The sequence below is a fragment of the Boleophthalmus pectinirostris genome, unplaced genomic scaffold, assembly GCF_026225935.1.
Source record: "Boleophthalmus pectinirostris isolate CB_2022bp ecotype Guang Dong unplaced genomic scaffold, ASM2622593v1 HiC_scaffold_17, whole genome shotgun sequence".
Taxonomy (NCBI): domain Eukaryota; kingdom Metazoa; phylum Chordata; class Actinopteri; order Gobiiformes; family Gobiidae; genus Boleophthalmus; species Boleophthalmus pectinirostris.
The window spans coordinates 3,799,501-3,823,000 of NW_026571115.1; the positions used below are offsets into that span (position 1 = coordinate 3,799,501).

General features: G+C 44.7%; 1 protein-coding gene across 1 annotated transcript in view; it reads left to right on the top strand.

The window, feature by feature from the left end:
- Positions 1-208: 208 nt before the first annotated feature.
- LOC110162862 (deleted in malignant brain tumors 1 protein-like) overlaps positions 209-23,500 on the top strand; it is a 43,775-nt gene continuing 20,483 nt past the window's right edge. The window contains 7 exon segments of the mRNA XM_055152670.1: positions 209-392; positions 5,596-5,622; positions 5,744-6,037; positions 7,179-7,457; positions 7,525-7,815; positions 10,071-10,349; positions 15,322-15,615. Coding sequence (XP_055008645.1) covers positions 347-392; positions 5,596-5,622; positions 5,744-6,037; positions 7,179-7,457; positions 7,525-7,815; positions 10,071-10,349; positions 15,322-15,615 — 1,510 coding nt within the window. The 5' untranslated portion in view covers positions 209-346.

Below are 23,500 nucleotides of genomic sequence, written 5' to 3' on the forward strand. Positions count from 1 at the left end.
CAGTGAGACACAGCGGCTGCACTAGCAGCTCTCTGCTGTGAACCTCACAGGATGTAAAGAGCGACACACCCAAACTTCTGCTTTTTGAATGTGTCAAGACAAAATCACGTGTTTTACTGGATTTTTCAGTCCTAGTTCAGTCCTGGTTCAGTCCTGGTCTAGTCCTGGTCTAGTCTTGGTTCAGTCCTGCTCTAGTCCTGGTCTAGTCTTGGTTCAGTCCTGGTCTAGTCCTGGTCTAGTCTTGGTTTGGTCCTGGTCGAGTCTTGGTTCGGTCCTGGTCAAGTCTTGGTTCGGTCCTGGTCGAGTCTTGGTTCGGTCCTGGTCGAGTCTTGGTTCAGTCCTGGTCATGGCCCTCACAGCTCTGGTCCTGCTCTGGTCCATCTATAGTTTGGGTAAGTGAATTTTGTGTCTCTTGTGTGCGACTCTAAACCTGTTTTAGATTTTATTTAAAAAAATATTTTTGACCCTCTGATCACTGGACAAGACTGAACCAGGACTGAACCAGGACTAAACCAGAACTGAACCAGGACTAAACCAGGACTTAACAGGACTGAACCAGGACTAAACCAGGACTAAACCAGGACTGAACTAGATCTGAAGTGTATTTGGATGTCCTTTTTACATGTAAATAAAAAAACATTTTTATGTTCTCAATTAGTCCTTAACAATCCACAGAAAAAGAATATCAGGTTGTTTTTTCCATAAAATAATTCCATGTGGGGAAATAATACAGAAAATGAGTGGACGAATGTGTGACTGAAAATATATGTTTCTGCTTCTGTCACTGTCATTTCTTTGGGCACTGTTGGGTTCGTTTGTTTTCCTCACACTCGTCTTCAAAATGACACCATCCCGGGAGTTGTCCGAGCCTTGGTTTACCTGGAGCACGCCGCTGAAAAACAAGTCCACCAATCTACTTCCTGGTTTTGTGTGTGAACAGTCTAAGTCAGAGGTGGGCAAACTACGGCCTGGGGGCCGCATGCGGCCCTTTAAACCTTCTAATCCGGCCCACCAAACTTGAATAAATTATAGTAATAAACCTTGTTAATGTTTTATTTTTCCTGTATTTCTGGCATTTCCCAAAAAGTTTGCCCACCCCGGTTTAATTTGTTTATGCCAAATCTCTTCAGTCATTGGTTCTTCCAGAAAGTGACTGACATTGTTTTAGCCAATCACCAGAGCTTTCCAACGATGAGTGGGACATGCAGACACTTTCTAAAAGAGGTTGTGTATTTCATGTGCAAAGGAGGAAATGAGAGTGGCACAGGCAGAGGCACACAGACAGCACAACTCACATAATCTTGGAAGACTTTTTTGGCTTCTTTTAGGATTTTTCTTGAGAAAAAAAAGCTCAGAAGAATTAGTATTATAAAAAAATAATAATAATTCTTATTGTTATATTATTATTATTATTATTATTATTATTTGGCACAAATTTGCCACACAAATTTTCATTTTGTATACACAAAGGCTCACAGCATCAAAACTCAGATCTGAAATTCTAGCTAACTTGAACAGTGAGTATCGTGAGTGACAAATGTCTAGCATAAAGTCTTCCCAAGCAAGGGCCTTTATTTTATTCACATTTTTTTCCCAAGCAAAAAAAAATACAATGTTTAGACCTTTTTAATTGACTGTACTGTAGGTTATCCAGCACTCACAGTCTTCATCTGCATATACAGAAACTAGAAGGTCTAAGCTTTAAAACGATGCATCACACAAGCATGTGGATCGTAAGTTTTTTTTTAATAAGCTTTGGCATTTGGGTTTGTGTTACTATTGTGCACATGCCAAAATGAGGTGGATGGGAACAGGTTAAATGATGAGCTGAGATTCATCAAACACTGGATTAATGAAAATAAATTGGTGATTAATGCTGAAAAGACTAAATGCAGGTTATTAGGATCAAATTATCTTTTACAAAACTCTCCTGCTCTAGATGTGTATGTAGGAGACAGCTACAGAATGAGTTACCAGTGTTGTGAATGAAGAACATGTTCATTAAACACATTGATTTTTCAGTGAACTTTGTAACACCCACACGGAGCGCAGGAGATTACCAATCAAAAAAAAATATCTGGGTAACTGATTATTTCTTAAAACTATATATAATGGTCTGCTTGTAATAGATAAAATAAAACAAAGGCAAAGGTATGGCTGTTTCAAATTTAAATTACATTAGACCACTTATATAGACACTGCCAAATCAAATGTTCATTCAGCGCACCCCCTTAATAGTTTTAATTGTCCGTGCGCACGCCCCAATCAGTCTTTCCTCCAAGGAATTTATTTAATCCAGAGTCACCGAATCCCACCGCACCCCTTTAAAACAGTCTCATAAATCCCAAATTAACGATCTTGAAACAAAATGTATATCCAAAGGGGCGCAGCGGCGGCGCGCGCTCTCGTGTGGCGCACCTCGATCCACGCGCAAAGGCAAAGTACATGGACTGATCTCACCGGGTCGAGCTGGGTCCTGTCGGTCTGATCTTTGGGACCGTATACGTGGTCCAAATCGGTACCGTCAGTTAGTAATCCATGTTACGTCCTTTCGATCCCGAACAAGTGCCAGCGGCACAGCAGTGAGTTGGGGCTGCGTGCGCGCGCTCTCACGTGTGTTTCTTTATACTATTAGGCGGGCGCGAACAGCTGATCATGTAAACAATAACAGAAAAAGAGTGACCACAGTACACTTTAGGAACAAAGAAAAATACACTTAACCCTTTTATGTTGCATGGGCTACATAGACCCCCCCCCTCAAGCCGGAGGCTACATGAGTCAAACACCGTAATACCTTTTTAGGTTAACTACGTTAACAGTGTCCCTTTTTCCTGGGGAATCTGCCCAACCCACTTCATAGTTGAGAGGCCCTAACTTCCTTTCAATAGTTGCTGGCCATTCCCATTTAGGTGCTAACTTTGCTGAAAATCTCTCGGTAGCTTTTGAAAGTGGATGAGTACGCACCCAGACTAAGTCACCTTGATAGAACTGCACCTCCTTTCTGCATGCATTATAGTACTTAGCTTGTCTGGCTTGGTGCACTCCTACCCTCCTTTTAACCTCTTCATTCAGCCTGTGTTGCCGTTCTACCAGGTCATAGGTTTGCTGATGGTCAGGACTTGGTGGTTTATGGATGAAACGCTCCGGTGGACCTTTGAGTTGTCTGCCCAGTGCCAGTTCAGCTGGAGTCTTCCCTGTCATCTCCTGTTGAGCGGTATTTATAGCAAACCTGAACTCTGGCAGCTACTGGTCCCATGCAGTGTGATGCTGGCCCACATATGATGCAATCATGGTTTTGATCGTTCGATTGAAGGGTTCTGTGAGATTCGTTTGTGGAACAAAGAAAAATACAATTAACCCTTTTATGTTGCATGGATTACAACTTTGAACTGAACACAGTACATTTGTAACGTGACGGTGAATTTGTTCAGATTATGTGAGATGAACGACGTTCATGACTGTTTGAGTTCAGTTAAACATCAGAATTTGATTTCACCTGAAGAGTCGAGTGACGAGGTCTGCTGCACTTTTTAAATTGCGTGTTGCTCTGTCACTGAGTGTGTTTACAGGGCATTGGCGTCCAAAAGACAAACACTTTTCAGTCTTTTCATCACAACAGAAGCAAAATAAATAAACTAACCAACATAAATAAAGTGAAATGATGTTAAATAAAGAGCTGCAATAAACCTGCACATGTCTGATCTCTAAAAACATGAACCACCTCCAACATGACACACACAGAACACACTCATCATCATCATCATCATCATCACCATCATCGTCATCATCATCATCACCATCACCGCATCATCATCATCATCATCATCATCATCACCATCATCACATCATCATCATCATCATCATCATCATCATCATCACCATCATCATCATCATCATCATCATCATCATCATCATCATCACCATCATCATCATCATCATCATCATCACCATCACCCATCATCATCATCATCATCATCATCACCATCACCATCATCACCATCATCATCACCATCATCATCATCATCATCACCATCATCACATCATCATCATCATCATCATCATCACCATCATCATCACCATCATCATCATCATCATCATCATCACCATCATCATCATCATCATCATCATCATCATCACCCATCATCATCACCATCATCATCATCACCATCACCATCATCACCATCATCATCATCATCATCATCATCATCATCATCATCATCATCACCATCATCATCACCATCATCACCATCATCATCACCATCATCACCATCATCACCCCATCATCATCATCATCATCATCATCATCATCATCATCACATCACATCATCATCATCATCATCATCACCATCATCACCATCATCACCATCATCATCATCATCATCATCATCATCACCATCATCATCATCATCATCATCACCATCATCACCATCATCATCATCATCATCATCATCATCATCATCATCATCATCATCATCATCATCATCATCATCATCATCATCATCATCACATCATCATCATCATCATCATCATCATCATCATCATCATCACCATCATCACCATCATCACCATCATCATCATCATCATCATCATCATCATCATCATCATCACCATCATCATCATCATCATCATCATCATCATCATCATCACCATCATCATCACCATCATCATCATCATCATCATCATCATCATCATCACCATCATCATCATCACATCATCATCATCATCATCATCATCATCATCATCATCATCATCACCATCATCACCATCATCATCATCATCATCATCATCATCATCATCATCATCATCATCATCATCATCATCATCATCATCATCATCATCATCACATCATCATCATCATCACCATCATCATCATCATCATCACCATCATCACCATCATCACCATCATCACATCATCATCATCATCATCATCATCACATCATCATCATCATCACATCATCATCATCATCATCATCATCATCATCATCACATCATCATCATCATCATCACCATCATCACATCATCATCATCATCATCATCACATCATCATCATCATCATCATCATCATCATCATCACCATCATCATCATCATCATCATCACCATCATCATCATCATCATCACCATCATCATCATCATCATCATCATCATCATCATCACCATCATCATCATCATCACATCACATCATCATCATCATCACCATCATCACCATCACCACATCATCATCACCATCATCATCACCACCATCATCACCATCACCATCATCATCACCACCATCATACCACTATAAAAAACAAACACAATATTTCCAGATAATAAAACTGATAAAAAAAATAAAAAAAAAGTGATTAAAACATACAATATCTAAAGGAAATATCTCACATAATTGTATCACTTCATTTGATTTGGTTTTGTGTATTTGAGTTTCCTCTTCTATAGTTGTTTGTTGTTATGGCGGCCCCGTGTATCGTATGTGTGGTTTGTGTTGTTTGTGTTGTTTGTGTGGTTTTATTGATTGTGTATTTGAGTAAGTGAATTAATAATAATAATAATAATAATTTTTAAAAAGCCATTATGTGACATGTCTCTTGTGTGTGCAGGGGTCCTGACAGAAGACAACAGCTCAGGTAAAGACACTCACACACCAGGCTAACCACTCTGCCACAGTAACACAAGGAAAGGTAAAAGGGCAGGGCCTCACTGCTCAGGTAAAGGGGCGGGGCTTCACTCTGTCTCTTGTCTGTTCAGAGCCGCTCAGGTTGGTGGGAGGAGCCAGTCGCTGTGATGGAACTGTGGAGCTGAAACACAGAGGAGAGTGGAGACGAGTGGATGTGTCCTATGACCTCTGGCACCAGGAGCACACAGTTGGTGTGTGCAGAGACCTGGACTGTGGCTCTGCTGTTTATGGAAAACATAGATATAATTTTTCAAAGAGTCCTGTGTGGAGGGTCAGACCTGACTGTGTGAAGGAGTCTTCAGTGAGAGAATGTGTCTGGGCTTCATCTTCTTCCTCTTCCTCGGGTCTGGAGGTGAAGTGTTCAGGTAAAAGTGTTTTTGTAAATGTTCAGGTTGAATGTGTCCAAATAGAAGAAAGGAAACATGTGTGACATGGTTAAATGTGTGAAAAGTCCCTTTTGCAGCAGAGCTCTGCTTTAATAGTTGAATCTTGTAGATTGTGTGCAGCAGTGACAGTGACAGAGTGTCTCATGTTCTCTTTGCTGATTCTCTGGAGATGGAGTAAACCTGTGTGCTTGTGATGGAGGATGCTGGGAGTGTGTGTGTTTGATTCTTGTTGTAAATGGATTCTACATAAAAGATCCGTTTAGACAAAGTTGTGTCTCTGATGACGTCATAGATGAGAAAATAAAGCTGCTTTTGTCTTAAATGTGTTTCATTTGTAAAGTGGAAGTGTCAGTGCGTTTACATGTGCAGCAGGATCCCAGTTATGACACTGTTCTGGACAGAGTGTTTCCATGAGCTCAGAGAAACCAGGATACTCATGTCCCTGTGCACATGCACCATCAGAGGAGACGGGACATTTACACTGGTCGCTATGGCAACTATGGCACAGATATGACAAATGATAAACATGGAGCATCTTTGATCATTTAAGACTTTTTAACTGATTTATAACAACAAAAAACACTTACACACATTCAACTAACAACACACACAGATACACACACACATACACACACAGATACACACTGTGTGAGAGGTCAAATCACCAGTCGTGTAATGGAGTTTAGCTCAGGTGTTTAATTTGCTCGTCTTTCATCTTTTATTATCAGAGCTTAAGATTCACTTCAGAATTAATATCTTTTTCATTCTTCCCCTTTGGTTTATAAACCTAATAAATCATTAAAATTTAAAACTTTTAATAGTGAAGATGATTCTTATGTGTTTGTAACAAAAATATAATCAAGTCACATGAACACAGCAAGTGTCCTATTGGTTCAGAGTGATGATGTCACACATGTGTGTGCGTCCTATTGGTTCAGAGTGATGATGTCACACATGTGTGCGTCCTATTGGTTCAGAGTGATGATGTCACACATGTGTGCGTCCTATTGGTTCAGAGTGATGATGTCACATGTGTGCGTCCTATTGGTTCAGAGTGATGATGTCACACATGTGTGCGTCCTATTGGTTCAGAGTGATGATGTCACATGTGTGTCCACAGACTCGGTGCGGTTGGTCTCGGGGTCCGGTCTGTGTTCAGGATCAGTGCAGATCTGGGACGGGTCCTGGACCGGGGTCTGTGACGGGGACTTGGACCAGCGGGGGGCAGAGGTGCTGTGCAGGGAGCTGGGCTGTGGGGCTCCTTCTCTCCTCCAGGGGGCGCTCTCTCCTCTGGGGCAGACGTTCCACTGTGAGGGCCATGAGTCTGCTCTGATGGACTGTCCCCGCTCCAACTCAAGCTCCTGCTCCTCTGGAACCACTGTCCACCTCACCTGCTCAGGTAAAGGGGCGGGGCTTCACTGCTCAGGTAAAGGAGCGGGGCTTCACTCTGTCTCTTGTCTGTTCAGAGCTCAGGTTGGTGGGAGGAGTCAGTCGCTGTGCTGGGACTGTGGAGGTGAAACACAGAGGAGATTGGAGACGTGTGACAACCTCTGTATATTGGCACCAGAAGGACACAACTGTTGTGTGTAGAGACCTGGACTGTGGCTCTGCTGTTTATGGAGAAAAGAAATATGGTTTTCCACAGAGTCCTGCGTGGAAGGTCTCATCTGACTGTGTGAAGAAGTCTTCAGTGAGAGAATGTGCCTCTGGTTCATCCTTCTATTCCTCTTCCTCGGGTCTGGAGGTGAAGTGTTCAGGTAAAAGTGTTTTTGTAAATATTCAGGTTGAATGTGTCCAAATAGAAGAAAGGAAACATGTGTGACATGGTTAAATGTGTGAAAAGTCCCTTTTGCAGCAGAGCTCTGCTTTAATAGTTGAATCTTGTAGATTGTGTGCAGCAGTGACAGTGACAGAGTGTCTCATGTTCTCTTTGCTGATTCTCTGGAGATGGAGTAAACCTGTGTGCTTGTGATGGAGGATGCTGGGAGTGTGTGTGTTTGATTCTTGTTGTAAATGGATTCTACATAAAAGATCTGTTTAGACAAAGTTGTGTCTCTGATGACGTCATAGATGAGAAAATAAAGCTGCTTTTGTCTTAAATGTGGGGGGAGAGCTGTTGACCTCAACTGGGGATGTTGTCCGGCGGTGGAAGGAATACTTTGAGGATCTCCTCAATCCCACCGTCATGTCTTCCGAGGAGGAAGCCGAGGCTGGGGACTTGGAGACGGACTCATCCATCACCCTGGCTGAAGTCACTGAGGTGGTTGGAAAGCTCCTTGGTGGCAAGGCTCCGGGGTTGGATGAGATCCGTCCTGAGTACCTTAAGTCTCTGGATGTTGTGGGGCTGTCTTGGCTGACACGCCTCTTCAAAATCGCGTGGCGGTCGGGGACAGTACCTCTGGACTGGCAAACCGGGGTGGTGGTCCCTATGTATAAGAAGGGGGACCGGAGGGTGTGTTCCAACTATAGGGGGATCACACTCCTCAGCCTTCGCGGTAAGGTCTATGCCAGGGTACTGGAGAGGAGAATCCGGCTGATAGTCGAACCTCGGATCCAGGAAGAGCAGTGTGGTTTTCGTGCTGGCCGTGGAACACTGCACCAGCTCTACACTCTCCATCGGTGCTCGAGGGTTCATGGGAGTTTGCCCAACCGGTCCACATGTGCTTTGTGGATCTGGAGAAGGCATTTGACCGTGTCCCTCATGGTGTCCTGTGGGGGGTGCTCTGGGAGTATGGGGTCCGGGGCCCTTTGCTAAGGGCTGTCCGGTCCCTGTATGACCGGAGCAGGAGCTGTGTTCGCATTGCTGGCAGTAAGTCAGACCTGTTTCTGGTGCATGCTGGACTCCGCCAGGGCTGCCCTTTGTCACCGGTTTGCAGCCGAGTGTGAAGCGGTTGGGATGAGGATCAGCTCTTCTAAGTCTGAGGCCATGGTTCTCGACCGGAAAAAGGTGGCTTGCCCTCTCCGGGTGGGTGGGGAGTCTCTGCCTCAAGTGGAGGAGTTCAAGTATCTCGGGGTCTTGTTCACGAGTGAGGGGAGGACGGAACATGAGATTGACAGGCGGATCGGTGCAGCTTCGGCAGTGATGCGGTCGCTGTATCGGACCGTTGTGGTGAAGAGGGAGCTGAGCCGAAAGGCGAAGCTCTCGATTTACCGGTCAATCTTCGTTCCTACTCTCACCTATGGTCATGAGCTCTGGGTAGTGACCGAAAGGACGAGATCACGGATACAAGCGCTCGAAATGAGTTTCCTCCGCAGGGTGGCTGGGCGCTCCCTTAGAGATAGGGTGAGGAGCTCAGTCACACGGCAGGAGCTCAGAGTAGAGCCGCTGCTCCTCCACATCGAGAGAAGCCAGCTGAGGTGGCTTGGGCATCTGTTCCGGATGCCTCCTGGGCGCCTCCCTCGGGAGGTGTTCCGGGCATGTCCCACCGGGAGGAGGCCCCGGGGAAGACCCAGGACACGCTGGAGGGACTATGTCTCTGGGCTGGCCTGGGAACGCCTCGGGGTCCCCCCGGAGGAGCTGGAGGACGTGTCTGGGGTGAGGGAAGTCTGGGAGTCCCTGCTTAGGCTGCTGCCCCCACGACCCGGCCCCGGATAAGCAGACGAAAATGGATGGATGGTTTAATTTGCTCGTCTTTCATCTTTTATTATCAGAGTTTAAGATTCACTTCAGAATTTTATTTTTTTCCATTCTTCCCCTTTGGTTTATAAACCAAATAAATCATTAAAACTTAAAACTTTTAATAGTGAAGATGATTCTTATGTGTTTGTAACAAAAATATAATCAAGTCACATGAACACAACAAGTGGACACTTGTCCTATTGGTTCAGAGTGATGATGTCACACATGTGTGCGTCCTATTGGTTCAGAGTGATGATGTCACACATGTGTGCGTCTTATTGGTTCAGAGTGATGATGTCACACATGTGTGCATCTTATTGGTTCAGAGTGATGATGTCACACATGTGTGCGTCCTATTGGTTCAGAGTGATGATGTCACATGTGTGTCCACAGAGTCGGTGCGGTTGGTCTCGGGGTCCGGTCTGTGTTCAGGATCAGTGCAGATCTGGGACGGGTCCTGGACCGGGATCTGTGACGGGGACTTGGACCAGCGGGGGGCAGAGGTGCTGTGCAGGGAGCTGGGCTGTGGGGCTCCTTCTCTCCTCCAGGGGGCGCTCTCTCCTCTGGGGCAGACGTTCCACTGTGACGGCCATGAGTCTGCTCTGATGGACTGTCCCCGCTCCAACTCAAGCACCTGCTCCTCTGGAACCACTGTCAACCTCACCTGCTCAGGTAAAGGGGCGGGGCTTCACTGCTCAGGGAAAGGGGCGGGGCTTCACTCTGTCTCTTGTCTGTTCAGAGCCGCTCAGGTTGGTGGGAGGAGCCAGTCGCTGTGATGGGACTGTGGAGCTGAAACACAGAGGAGAGTGGAGACGAGTGGATCTCTATGGACTTTGGGATCAGGAGCAAACAGCTTTTGTGTGCAGAGACCTGGACTGTGGCTCTGCTGTTTATGGAGAAAAGAAAGATGATTTTCCACAGAGTCCTGTGTGGAAGGTCTCATCTCACTGTGTGAAGGAGTCTTCAGTGAGAGAATGTGTCTCTGGTTCATCCTCCACTTCCTCTTCCTTGGGTCTGGAGGTGAAGTGTTCAGGTAAAAGTGTTTTTGTAAATGTTCAGGTTGAATGTGTCCAAATAGAAGAAAGGAAACGTGTGTGACATGGTTAAATGTGTGAAAAGTCCCTTTTGCAGCAGAGCTCTGCTTTAATAGTTGAATCTTGTAGATTGTGTGCAGCAGTGACAGTGACAGAGTGTCTCATGTTCTCTTTGCTGATTCTCTGGAGATGGAGTAAACCTGTGTGCTTGTGATGGAGGATGCTGGGAGTGTGTGTGTTTGATTCTTGTTGTAAATGGATTCTACATAAAAGATCCGTTTAGACAAAGTTGTGTCTCTGATGACGTCATAGATGAGAAAATAAAGCTGCTTTTGTCTTAAATGTGTTTCATTTGTAAAGTGGAAGTGTCAGTGCGTTTACATGTGCAGCAGGATCCCAGTTATGACACTGTTCTGGACAGAGTGCACACACAAACACACAAACACACACACAAAACACACGGATACACATACACACACAGATAAACACACATACTCACTCTGTGTGAGTGAGGGGGCGTGTCTGCGTGAGGGGTGTGTCTGTGTGAGGGGTGTGTCTGTGTGAGGGGGCGTGTCTGTGTGAGGGGGCGTGTCTGTGTACATTATAAGTTTAAATCAGACGGTGTCAAATTTCACTTCAAAGTTTAACTGAACCTTTTTACAACTAAAGAAATAAACAAACGAACTCAAGTCCTGATGTGGAGAGTAACTCTAGTCCTGATGTGTAGAACAGGGGTGGGCAAATTATGGCCCAGGGGCCGTATGCGGTCCTTTAAACCTTCTAATCCGGCCCGCTGAACTTGAATAAATTATAATAATAAACCTTGTTAATGTTTTATTTTTCCTGTATTTCCGGTGTTTCCCAGTACATGGCGCACTACATATACACTGAGGTGTGGCGTATTATGTTGCCGCAGTGTTTTATGGGAAAGTGTTCTTTGGGACTATAATGACAGGAGTGATTCTCGGTCGGTGTATTTGGACCATGAGTGAGGTAGAAGTGTTCAACACAAAACGCTGAACTGTTTCTGTTCTGAACAGTATTAAGTAAAGTGGAAAGATTTGTGAACGTAGTTTTACAAAGTCTTCACACACAGAGTGCTGTAACATGAAATGGAATGGAGGTTTGTTTGGGCTTATTAAGGTTTGGTTGAGTCTAGGGTCATGCAGAGGAGTGTTGCAATCGTGTATTTTGGTCAGTGGTAATTCCAGTTTAGGGAGGTAGGCAAAAGGAAATTTGGTGACGGCTACAACTAGATGGTGCCCAGACACATGTGGCGCCCTGGGCGAGCGCCTTATCTGCCGACATGAGGTGCCGGGCCTATGCACATCAGTATTCCAGTTATTAGCCATATCCCGGTTCTGTCAATATTTGGGAAACTGCGTTTACATGCGCTCTGAGAAACCGGGACACTCATGTCCCTGTGACATGATCAAATGGAGTGTCCTTGATGAGCTCCTTAATTCCATGTATCGTTCATTCATTTTTCAATATAAAACCAAAAATAAGAAAATGAAAAAAACTGTTTTCTTCATTATTTGTCTCTAAAACCAAAATGAAAAAACAGATCATGATTCGTTTTTTCAGTTTTCGATTTTGTGTTTAAATGAAAAATGGAAAAAACGGATAACAACCGTTTCCTGTTTACGTGACTTCTGTGACTGTGATGTCAGACTTTTGCACCGCATACAGACTGAACCAGGACTGATCCAGGTCCGGGACCACACCGAAACCATAGCAGGACTGAGACCCAGACCAAACCAGGACCAGACCGGGACCAGACTGCGACCAGAGTGGGACCAGAGTGGACTCCAAGCTTTGACTCTGAGCCTCCGGTCTGGTCCCGGTCTCAGTCTCGCTCTGGTCCCAGTGTGGTCCCGGACCTGGATCGATCCTGGTTCAATCCATATTTGGTGCAAAAGTCCGACATCGCAGTCACGGAAGTCACGGAAACAGGAAACGGTCGTTATCCGTTTTTTCCATTTTTCATTTAAACACAAAATCGAAAACTGAAAAAACAAATCATTATCTGTTTTTTCATTTTGGTTTTGGAGACAAATAATGAAGAAAAAAGTTGTTTTTTCATTTTCTTATTTTTGGTTTTATATTGAAAAACAAATCAACTAATGACACATGGGTTTCTGATCCACTGCACAGATCAAACCCAACGTCTCCAAACATTGTACAAGTTACACTCACATAAATAAACTCAACTTTACTAAATAAAAACCAGAACCACATTAGCCCGTTTGATCATATAATTCAGCTTTGCCACATTTGTTTACGTTTTACAGAAACAAAACTTAAAACTGCATGGTTCATTTGCATAAACTGATAACGCTGATAAAAAACAGCATCAATAAAAAAAAATAAAAAATAAAAAAAACTGCTCGCTCCGTGTGTCGCTGATGTGGTTCAGTTTCTGTGGGACTAAAGGACAGGACTCAGTGGAATATGAGTGTTCTCTCTGTGACAGAGGGGTGTTCTGCTGATGATGAGTCTGTTCTGTGTTTATATCGTAGGAGATATTTCATGTTTAACTTTTCGGTGATTGTACCTGTGCAGGTCATACGAGTGCAGATTCATGTGCAGGTTTAGCTCAGCCATTTCACTCATTTATGGTCACTTTATTTATGTCGGTCACTTTATTTATGCCAATCACTTTATTTATGTCGGTCACTTTATTTATGTCGGTCACTTTATTCATGCCAATCACTTTATTTATGTCGGTCACTTTATTTATGTCACTACTGTTGTGATGAAAAGACTGAGAAGTATTTGTGTTTTGGACACATTCACACTCAACTTTACATTGTAGTATTGGGGTTAGTGCGTTTACATGCAACATGACTGAAAAAACCCGATGGTCACAGAGACACTGATGTTCATGTAAACACACTCATGATGAACAATGCTCCAGATCAAATAGAAGTCATCTCTCTCAGACTGACACGCTGACACTGTTCTGTCCTTGAGTCGGTCGTTGGTGAGTTTTGGAGACGAACGTTGAACAGAAGTAAATCTGCATCTTCTACTGTTTTTGAAATAAAGAGTCAGGAGGAGAGAGACGATGAGAAGATCCTGAAGTAGAACACAACTTTCACTGCTTTTAAATAGAAACTGTTAGTAATAAAAAAAAGTATTTTATTAATTTCATTTTCAGTGTTTTAGAAATACAGATATTTTGTTGTGATTCTTTGTAGTGATTTTCAAGTGAAATTCAAGTTCAGGTTTTCTACATTTCTCATGTTATTTTTTTTCTCTCCATCATCTGCTCCTGGTCCAGACCTTCCCTCAAATTTTAGAACCTTTGTGGCCCATGATCAGTGTTGGGGAGTAACAGATTACATGTACCGCCGTTACGTAATCAGAGTACAAATTATGAGTAACTGTATTCAGTTACAGTTACTGTTTCAATGAGTGGTAATTGGATTACAGTTACTTTGTTGAAATAAATGGATTACATAGCAGTATTTTCCTGTTTTCACATTTTATGCTACATCCCATTTATTCATTTATTTATTCTATTTTGGTAATTCCACTCATTGCTGGAAACCCAAACAGAACGCGACAGTAAGAGCGATGTAAACGTCATGTTCACGTTGGCGGCGTCAGTCACATAATGGACGAGGTTGAAGAGCCAGTAGAACAGAGGCAGCAGTGCACAGGTAAAAACACATTTGTGTCTTGGAAATTCTTCTCCCGACGTGAAATATAAAAGAAAATAACCAATATAAAATCACCTGCAAGTTAAACGTCAAACTGGAGGGGAATACATACAAAAGTAAACTTCCCAACACTGCCCATGAGCCAAAAAAATTTGCCTACCCCTGGTGTAGATTGTGTCCACAGATTATTTGCAGTAAGACTGTAAACAGTCGAGTCACCAGTCGTATAATGGAGTTTAGCTCAGGTGTTTAATTTGCTCGTCTTTCATCTTTTATTATCAGAGCTTAAGATTCACTTCAGAATTATTATTTTTTTCATTCTTCCCCTTTGGTTTATAAACGTAATAAATCATTAAAATGTAAAACTTTCAATAGTGAAGATGATTCTTATGTGTTTGTAACAAAAACATAATCAAGTCACATGACACAACACAGCAATGTGTGTCCTATTGGTTCAGAGTGATGATGTCACACACTATTGGTTCAGAGTGATGATGTCACACATGTGTGCGTCCTATTGGTTCAGAGTGATGATGTCACACATGTGTGCGTCCTATTGGTTCAGAGTGATGATGTCACACATGTGTGTCCACAGACTCGGTGCGGTTGGTCTCGGGGTCCGGTCTGTGTTCAGGATCAGTGCAGATCTGGGACGGGTCCTGGACCGGGGTCTGTGACGGGGACTTGGACCAGCGGGGGGCAGAGGTGCTGTGCAGGGAGCTGGGCTGTGGGGCTCCTTCTCTCCTCCAGGGGGCGCTCTCTCCTCTGGGGCAGACGTTCCACTGTGAGGGCCATGAGTCTGCTCTGATGGACTGTCCCCGCTCCAACTCAAGCTCCTGCTCCTCTGGAACCACTGTCCAACCTCACCTGCTCAGGTAAAGGGGCGGGGCTTCACTGCTCAGGGAAAAGGGCGGGGCTTCACTCTGTCTCTTGTCTGTTCAGAGCCGCTCAGGTTGGTGGGAGGAGCCAGTCGCTGTGCTGGAACTGTGGAGCTGAAACACAGAGGAGAGTGGAGACGAGTGGATGTGTCCTATGACCTCTGGCACCAGGAGCACACAGTTGGTGTGTGCAGAGACCTGGACTGTGGCTCTGCTGTTTATGGAAAACATAGATATAATTTTTCAAAGAGTCCTGTGTGGAGGGTCAGACCTGACTGTGTGAAGGAGTCTTCAGTGAGAGAATGTGTCTGGGCTTCATCTTCTTCCTCTTCCTCGGGTCTGGAGGTGAAGTGTTCAGGTAAAAGTGTTTTTGTAAATGTTCAGGTTGAATGTGTCCAAATAGAAGAAAGGAAACGTGTGTGACATGGTTAAATGTGTGAAAAGTCCCTTTTGCAGCAGAGCTCTGCTTTAATAGTTGAATCTTGTAGATTGTGTGCAGCAGTGACAGTGACAGAGTGTCTCATGTTCTCTTTGCTGATTCTCTGGAGATGGAGTAAACCTGTGTGCTTGTGATGGAGGATGCTGGGAGTGTGTGTGTGTTTGATTCTTGTTGTAAATGGATTCTACATAAAAGATCCGTTTAGACAAAGTTGTGTCTCTGATGACGTCATAGATGAGAAAATAAAGCTGCTTTTGTCTTAAATGTGTTTCATTTGTAAAGTGGAAGTGTCAGTGCGTTTACATGTGCAGCAGGATCCCAGTTATGACACTGTTCTGGACAGAGTGTTTCCATGAGCTCAGAGAAACCAGGATACTCATGTCCCTGTGCACATGCACCATCAGAGGAGACGGGACATTTACACTGGTCGCTATGGCAACTATGGCACAGATATGACAAAATGATAAACATGGAGCATCTTTGATCATTTAAGACTTTTTAACTGATTTATAACAACAAAAAACACTTACACACATTCAACTAACACACAAACACACACACACAAACACACACATACACACACAGATACACACTGTGTGAGGGGGCGTGTCTGTGTGAGGGGCGTGTCTGTGTGAGGGGGCGTGTCTGTGTACATTATAAGTTTAAATCAGACGGTGTCAAATTTTTACTGCAAAGTTTAACTGAACCTTTTTACAACTAAAGAAATAAACAAACGAACTCAAGTCCTGATGTGGAGAGTAACTCAAGTCCTGATGTGGAGAGTAACTCAAGTCCTGATGTGGAGAGTAACTCAAGTCCTGATGTGGAGAGTAACTCTAGTCCTGATGTGGAGAGTAACTCAAGTCCTGATGTGGAGAGTAACTCTAGTCCTGATGTGTAGATTGTGTGTCCACAGATTATTTGCAGTAAGACTGTAAACAGTCGAGTCACCAGTCGTGTAATGGAGTTTAGCTCAGGTGTTTAATTTGCTCGTCTTTCATCTTTTATTATCAGAGCTTAAGATTCACTTCAGAATTATTATTTTTTACATTCTTCCCCTTTGGTTTATAAACCAAATAAATCATTAAAACTTAAAACTTTTAATAGTGAAGATGATTCTTATGTGTTGTAACAAAAACATAATCAAGTCACATGAACACAGCAAGTGTCCTATTGGTTCAGAGTGATGATGTCACACATGTGTGTGCGTCCTATTGGTTCAGAGTGATGATGTCACACATGTGTGCGTCCTATTGGTTCAGAGTGATGATGTCACACATGTGTGTGCGTCCTATTGGTTCAGAGTGATGATGTCACACATGTGTGTGCGTCCTATTGGTTCAGAGTGATGATGTCACACATGTGTGTGCGTCCTATTGGTTCAGAGTGATGATGTCACACATGTGTGTGCGTCCTATTGGTTCAGAGTGATGATGTCACACATGTGTGCGTCCTATTGGTTCAGAGTGATGATGTCACACATGTGTGCGTCCTATTGGTTCAGAGTGATGATGTCACACATGTGTGTGCGTCCTATTGGTTCAGAGTGATGATGTCACACATGTGTGCGTCCTATTGGTTCAGAGTGATGATGTCACACATGTGTGCGTCCTATTGGTTCAGAGTGATGATGTCACATGTGTGTCCACAGAGTCGGTGCGGTTGGTCTCGGGGTCCGGTCTGTGTTCAGGATCAGTGCAGATCTGGGACGGGTCCTGGACCGGGGTCTGTGACGGGGACTTGGACCAGCGGGGGGCAGAGGTGCTGTGCAGGGAGCTGGGCTGTGGGGCTCCTTCTCTCCTCCAGGGGGCGCTCTCTCCTCTGGGGCAGACGTTCCACTGTGAGGGCCATGAGTCTGCTCTGATGGACTGTCCCCGCTCCAACTCAAGCTCCTGCTCCTCTGGAACCACTGTCAACCTCACCTGCTCAGGTAAAGGGGCGGGGCTTCAGTGCTCAGGTAAAGGGGCGGGGCTTCACTCTGTCTCTTGTCTGTTCAGAGCCGCTCAGGTTGGTGGGAGGAGCCAGTCGCTGTGCTGGAACTGTGGAGCTGAAACACAGAGGAGAGTGGAGACGAGTGGATGTGTCCCATGACTTCTGGCACCAGGAGCACACAGTTGGTGTGTGCAGAGACCTGGACTGTGGCTCTGCTGTTTATGGAAAACATAGATATAATTTTCCACATAGTCCTGTGTGGAGGGTCAGACCTGACTGTGTGAAGGAGTCTTCAGTGAGAGAATGTGTCTCTGGTTCATCCTCCTCTTCCTCTTCCTTGGGTCTGGAGGTGAAGTGTTCAGGTAAAAGTGTTTTTGTAAATGTTCAGGTTGAATGTGTCCAAATAGAAGAAAGGAAACGTGTGTGACATGGTTAAATGTGTGAAAAGTCCCTTTTGCAGCAGAGCTCTGCTTTAATAGTTGAATCTTGTAGATTGTGTGCAGCAGTGACAGTGACAGAGTGTCTCATGTTCTCTTTGCTGATTCTCTGGAGATGGAGTAAACCTGTGTGCTTGTGATGGAGGATGCTGGGAGTGTGTGTGTGTTTGATTCTTGTTGTAAATGGATTCTACATAAAAGATCCGTTTAGACAAAGTTATGTCTCTGATTTGAACCCAAACCCCTCTCACTTTGAATCCCACGCTCCTGAGTCTGTGACACAAACTCAACAAACTCCAACACCACTGGAGCAGCCGGAGGCACTTCGCTTCCTTCTCCTTGATTCCTCTCCTCAATCCTCCTCTGTTCAGCTGTCAATCAAATGAGCCAGATCAACTTAGCAACTTTACATCAAGTTCATCTGCACCTGGAGGTTTTAATTTTATGGAGTAAGAAGTTTTCAAAAAATATTCGTGCTCATAGAATAGAAATCCGTGCATATTTGGCTGTAGTTGCGCATAAAATAAATATTTGTAAACTCTCAAATGAGTCCAGTCGTACATAAAATATATTGTGTGTATTTTATCCATCAAAATACGAATTGAAAAGTTACTACGTCAAGAATTACAATCACCAAATGAAAATTTACGATTACGCTTTCATCAGTACAAATATGAATTCACAGATGGGACTTTACTGTTAAAAACACTTCATCACTTCACAGACATTATTTATGGAGCAGAAGAAACATGGATCAAGATCAAGACTGTGCATGTTTAAGTTTGTAGCAGAGTAAAAACAGAGTAATGACACAACAAGGAGCTACAACAAGCGACCAACAAGTGGGTTCATTCCAATTTATTATAAAAATGTCTTGTCTTGTCACATTGAATTCGGGAACCGAACTCTACTGTGTGATACTGTGTAGAAACACCTCCTCTGAATGGGAAACTGCACCTATATCTTAGTAGAAACACAGTGGAGCCAGTTGGCAACATCAGACGTAACATTAGCCCAGGGATAATGAGCAAATATCAGCGTTCTCTGCATGTTTAGATTAAAACATTCATGGCTACAGCCTCAGTGAGCATCAGTCAGTCTTAACCTTCATCTCAGCTGTATTTCTCACATGAAATGTGACCAAAAGTTCCTCAGGACGCTGAAATGTCCCAGTTTACACCAAACACTATGAAACTGTCCTGGTTACAGACGTCACAGCCAATGAAATGTTACACATTACAGTTTAATGCAGCTTCCAGCATCAATTAATGTTCGTGTTTACAGGCAACACCTTGGTATGTTTACAGTATTTACAGGTAAGTATAACGTCACCGTGTCGTGGAGTGAATGGATTTGATAGTTCATTATAACCCATTATAACTCATATATAACCCATTGTCTGTAACCAGGACAGTTTGGTCGTGTTTGGTGTAAACTGGGACATTTCATTGTCCCGAGGAACTTTTGGTCACATTTCATGCGAGAAATGCAGCTGAGATGAAAGTGAAGACTGACTGATGCTCGCCGTGACTGGAGCCGTGAATGTTTTAATCTAAACATGCAGAGAACCTGATATTTACTAATTAGCCCTGGGATGTTCGTCTGATGTTCACCAACTGGCTCCACTATGTTATTTACTAAGATATATGAAGAATCCCTCAGTCGTCCAGGTAGAATCCATGAGGAGAAAATTCAGTTTGTCGACTGGACAAAAGTTAGTTTAGTTGAAGAGGTTGTCGCAGCTCATCCAAGCTGCTTCTTCAGTTCTGAAGACAGAACTGTCAGTCGGCAAACTGAATTTTCTCCTCACTACTAAGATATAGGTGCAGTTTCCCGTTCAGAGAAGGTATTTCTACACAATATCACACAGCAGCGTTTGGTTCCCAAATTCAATGTGAGAAGACAAGACATTTTTACAATAAATTTGAATGAACCCACTTGTTGGTCGCTGTTGTAGCTTCTTGTTGTGTCATTACTCTGATTTTACTCTGCTACAAACTTAAACATGCACAGTCTTGATCTTGATCGATGTTTCTTCTGCTCCATAAATAATGTCTGTGAAGTGATGAAGTGTTTTTGACAGTAAAGTCGCGTCTATGAATTCGTATTTGTACTGATGAAAGTGTAATCGTAAATTTTCATTTGGTGATTGTAATTCTTGACGTCGTAACTTTTCAATTCGTATTTGGATGGCTAAAATACACACAATATATTTTATGTATGACTGGACTCATTTGAGAGTTTACAAATATTTATTTTATGCGCAACTGCAGCCAAATATGCACGGATTTCACGCAAATATTTTTGAAAGCTTTCTTACTCCATATAATTTCATTAATTTTAACACATTCTCTACAGTACTTGTACTTACTTTATCCATCCATCCATCCATTTTCTTTCGCTTATCTGGGGCCGGGTCGCGGGGGCAGCAGTCTAAGCAGGGACTCCCAGACTTCCTTCACCCCAGACACGTCCTCCAGCTCCTCCGGGGGAACCCCGAGGCGTTCCCAGGCCAGCCGAGAGACATAGTCCCTCCAGTGTGTCCTGGGTCTTCCCCGGGGCCTCCTCCCGGCGGGACATGCCCGGAACACCTCCCGAGGGAGGCGCCCAGGAGGCATCCGGAACAGATGCCCGAGCCACCTCAGCTGGCTCCTCTCAACGTGAAGGAGCAGCGGCTCTACTCCGAGCTCCTCCGGTGTGACTGAGCTCCTCACCCTATCTCTAAGGGAGCGCCCAGCCACCCTGCGAAGGAAACTCATTTCGAGCGCTTGTATCTGCGATCTCATCCTTTCGGTCACTACCCAGAGCTCATGACCAGAGGTGAGAGTAGGAACGAAGACTGACCGGTAAATCGAGAGCTTTCGCCTTTCGGACTCAGCTCCTTCTTCACCACAACGGTCTGATACAGCGACCGCATCACTGCAGACACTGCACCAATCCGCCTGTCAATCTCACGTTCCGTCCTTCCCTCACTCGTGAACAAGACCCCGAGATACTTGAACTCCTCCACTTGAGGCAGAGACTCCCCACCCACCCGGAGAGGGCAAGACACCTTTTTCCGGTCAAGAACCATGGCCTCAGACTTGGAAGAGCTGATCTTCATCCCAGCAGCTTCACACTCGGCTGCAAACCGCCCCAGTGCACATTGCAGGTCCTGGTTCGATGGAGCCAACAAGACAACATCATCTGCGAACAACAGAGATGAAATCCTGTGGTCCCCAAACCGGCCCCCCTCCGGCCCCTGACTGCGCCTAGAAATTCTGTCCATAAACACAATGAACAGAACCGGTGACAAAGGGCAGCCCTGGCGGAGTCCAACATGCACCAGGAACAGGTCTGACTTACTGCCGGCAATGCGAACACAGCTCCTGCTCCGGTCATACAGGGATCGGACAGCCCTTAGCAAAGGGCCCCGGACCCCAAACTCCGAGAGCACCCCCCACAGGACACCACGAGGGACACGGTCGAATGCCTTCTCCAAGTCCACAAAGCACATGTGGACTGGTTGGGCAAACTCCCATGAACCCTCGAGCACCCGATGGAGAGTGTAGAGCTGGTCCAGTGTTCCACGGCCAGCACGAAAACCACACTGCTCCTCCTGGATCCGAGGTTCGACTATCGGCCGGATTCTCCTCTCCAGTCCCTGGCATAAACCTTACCGCGAAGGCTGAGGAGTGTGATTCCCCTGTAGTTAGAACACACCCTCCGGTCCCCCTTCTTATACAGAGGGACCACCACCCCAGTTTGCCAGTCCAGAGGCACTGTCCCCGACCACCACGCGATGAAGAGGCGTGTCAGCCAAGACAGCCCCACAACATCCAGAGACTTAAGGTACTCAGGACGGATCTCATCCAACCCCGGAGCCTTGCCACCAAGGAGCTTTCTGTAGGGAAAGATGCCTGTTCAGGGCCTGCTTCCCCCCATTCTGATAGAATCCACAAACCAGGAACCTAGAGAAGTCGGTTCCGCCTGACTGCCTCTTGGTATTTACAACCCCAAGAGAATCGACCTTCGGTGCTTCCACACCTCTCTTCCCCCACGCCAGGTGGGACATGAACCAGAATGGGAAATTGACATGGCTCTGCTAAAGTGATAAGGACTGTTAAATAATGACTTTCTTCATTGTGCTTTGAAGAAACAGACCCACATCATCTACATACCAGACCATCAGGCGCCAAGGTTTGGACCGGTTAAAACCGCGATGGACTGTGGTTGCCACTTTTGGACACTAGAGAAGGACTGGATTAAACGCATCTCGATAACTAGTTAAAAATGTTTTTAACTGTGTTCTATATAAGGCTCATGTTGATAAAAGACAAGTATGCCACATTGCTTAATTCATGTGTTCATAGTCTCTTGTGTGTATTTCATGTCATGTTCCCACGAAAGTATTTACGGTAACTTCACGGCGTGTTTTCAGACAGATATACCTTTGATTTCTTTGTATGAATCGTCGGCTAATGTTATCGTAAACAGTTAGTACCTGAATGTGGGAAGTTATCAATTTAATATTTGCAAATGATATTTGTACGGGGACCAGTTCAGCTCAGACGCGGGCGTGCCTTAAATTTGCATATAACAACGCCCACCAAGCGCACTGACCAAAACGAAGCCTCACGCGCGAAAAGAAAGGCTTTTTCCACTACGCATCGCGCTTTCCGCCTTGCCTCGCGGCGGCGAGGCAAGGCGAAGAGGACCAGGGAAGACGGCCGGTCGGAGAGACCCAGGGGGAGCTGTAACAGACCTGGAGTCGCACCTGCCGAGAGCTGAGGACCAGAGCCGGTGAAGGAGGCGTGGACCGCCCTGCCTGCCCGTGCGCATGACCACCGCCGAACCCCGCCATCGCCGCATTCCACACGGACCGAGAACAGCATCGCCAAGTAAGGCTGGTTCAGACAGTGAATGAATAAGGGTTGGCATCCCTCTTACGATTGCGTCCAATTATTCCCAAGGCAAGCGCAGTAGCGACTTAGCGAAACGCCATAACTGAGCTAAACTGAACCCCGTTTTATAACTACCTCAGGTTGTTAAAATCGGTGCTTTAATGTTACGTAACCAGAACTTGGAAGCTGGTGTCTAGTTATTGTTTGTTAATAAACCACACAAAGGAATTTGCTGGTTTCAGTGATTTTTCTTAAAGTTATCATCAGGTCACTTTTTCGGGTACGTTCCCTTCAGATTGATTTAATTGATAAGTTGTTATTGTCGCATATGGTTAAGTTTGATTCGGTCAGAATCTGGTGCCCCGCAAATGTATAATTTCAATAATTCGTCAAAAGCTAAACCACATGCTCAAACACGCACATCTTACAACACGTTAAATCGCATTTTCTCCTACATTTCCAACCACCTCAGTGACTTCAGCCAGGGTGATGGACGAGTCCACCTCGGAGTCCCCAGCCTCGGCTTCCTCCTCAGAAGACCTGATGGTGGGA